Source organism: Cyprinodon variegatus, unplaced genomic scaffold (assembly GCF_000732505.1).
Source record: "Cyprinodon variegatus isolate N-32 unplaced genomic scaffold, C_variegatus-1.0 Scaffold1413, whole genome shotgun sequence".
NCBI classification, from domain to species: Eukaryota; Metazoa; Chordata; class Actinopteri; order Cyprinodontiformes; family Cyprinodontidae; genus Cyprinodon; species Cyprinodon variegatus.
The window spans coordinates 61,196-61,981 of NW_015151866.1; the positions used below are offsets into that span (position 1 = coordinate 61,196).

The following is a 786-nucleotide window of genomic DNA, read 5'->3' on the forward strand; positions in this document are numbered from 1 at the left end:
AACATTTTTTTTGTTATTAAATGGTCTAATTAGTGTACCTTTTCTTTCTTCATCTGTTCCACAGCGAAACAGTCGGAGGAAGAACAGGTGAAGAACCAGATGGATGAACAGAAGGCAGAGAGAGGACCAACAGTTGGAGGAACTACCAACAAGGAACTACTTTTCACAGCAGAGTCTTCCTCTGCTACTAGAATGAGGAATTCACCTGACAAGACGCTTCCTGTCATGGAGAGACCTCCTGATCCACCCAGAAAGGTGGGAAGGTCCCCCATCACCCTCACGTCTGAGAGCAAGAGCCCCAGCAGGTTATCAGCTTCTTCACCACTGCAGGAAAAGAGCCCAAGCCCACTGCTAGCTGGCCCTAAATCTCCAGAGTTAGCTCAACTAAGCCCCGCCTCCCAAAAGAAGAGCAGCTCTTTGGCATCGGATCAGAGGAAAGGAAAAGGACTTTCTCCACCGCACAGCGAGCCGGCCGAGCACAGAACCGAGGCCTGTCTGTTTGACTGACGCACAGAGACCGTCCTGCACTCCAGGAGACCGTCCTGCGCACACAGAGACTGTCCTGCACGCACAGAGACCTTCTTGCGCGCAAGGAGACCGTCCTGCTCACACAGAGACCGTCCTGCACGTCCAGAGACCATCCTGCGCGCACGAAGACCGTTCTGCACGCACAGAGACCGTCCTGCGCGTCCAGAGACCATCCTGCGCGCACGAAGACCGTTCTGCACGCACAGAGACCGTCCTGCGCGCACAGAGACCTTCCTACGTGCACGAAGACCGTTCTGC

At 54.6% G+C, this 786-nt stretch overlaps 1 protein-coding gene across 1 annotated transcript in view; it reads left to right on the forward strand.

Moving 5' to 3' along the window:
- The window catches only part of LOC107103285 (leucine-rich repeat-containing protein 16C-like), a gene marked incomplete at its 5' end in the record, with an annotated part of 70,876 nt that overhangs the window by 60,784 nt on the left and 9,306 nt on the right, over positions 1–786 (forward strand). Inside the window, 2 exons of the mRNA XM_015402928.1 lie at positions 65–255; positions 534–779. Coding sequence (XP_015258414.1) covers positions 65–255; positions 534–779 — 437 coding nt within the window. The remainder of the gene's footprint in view (positions 1–64; positions 256–533; positions 780–786) is intronic.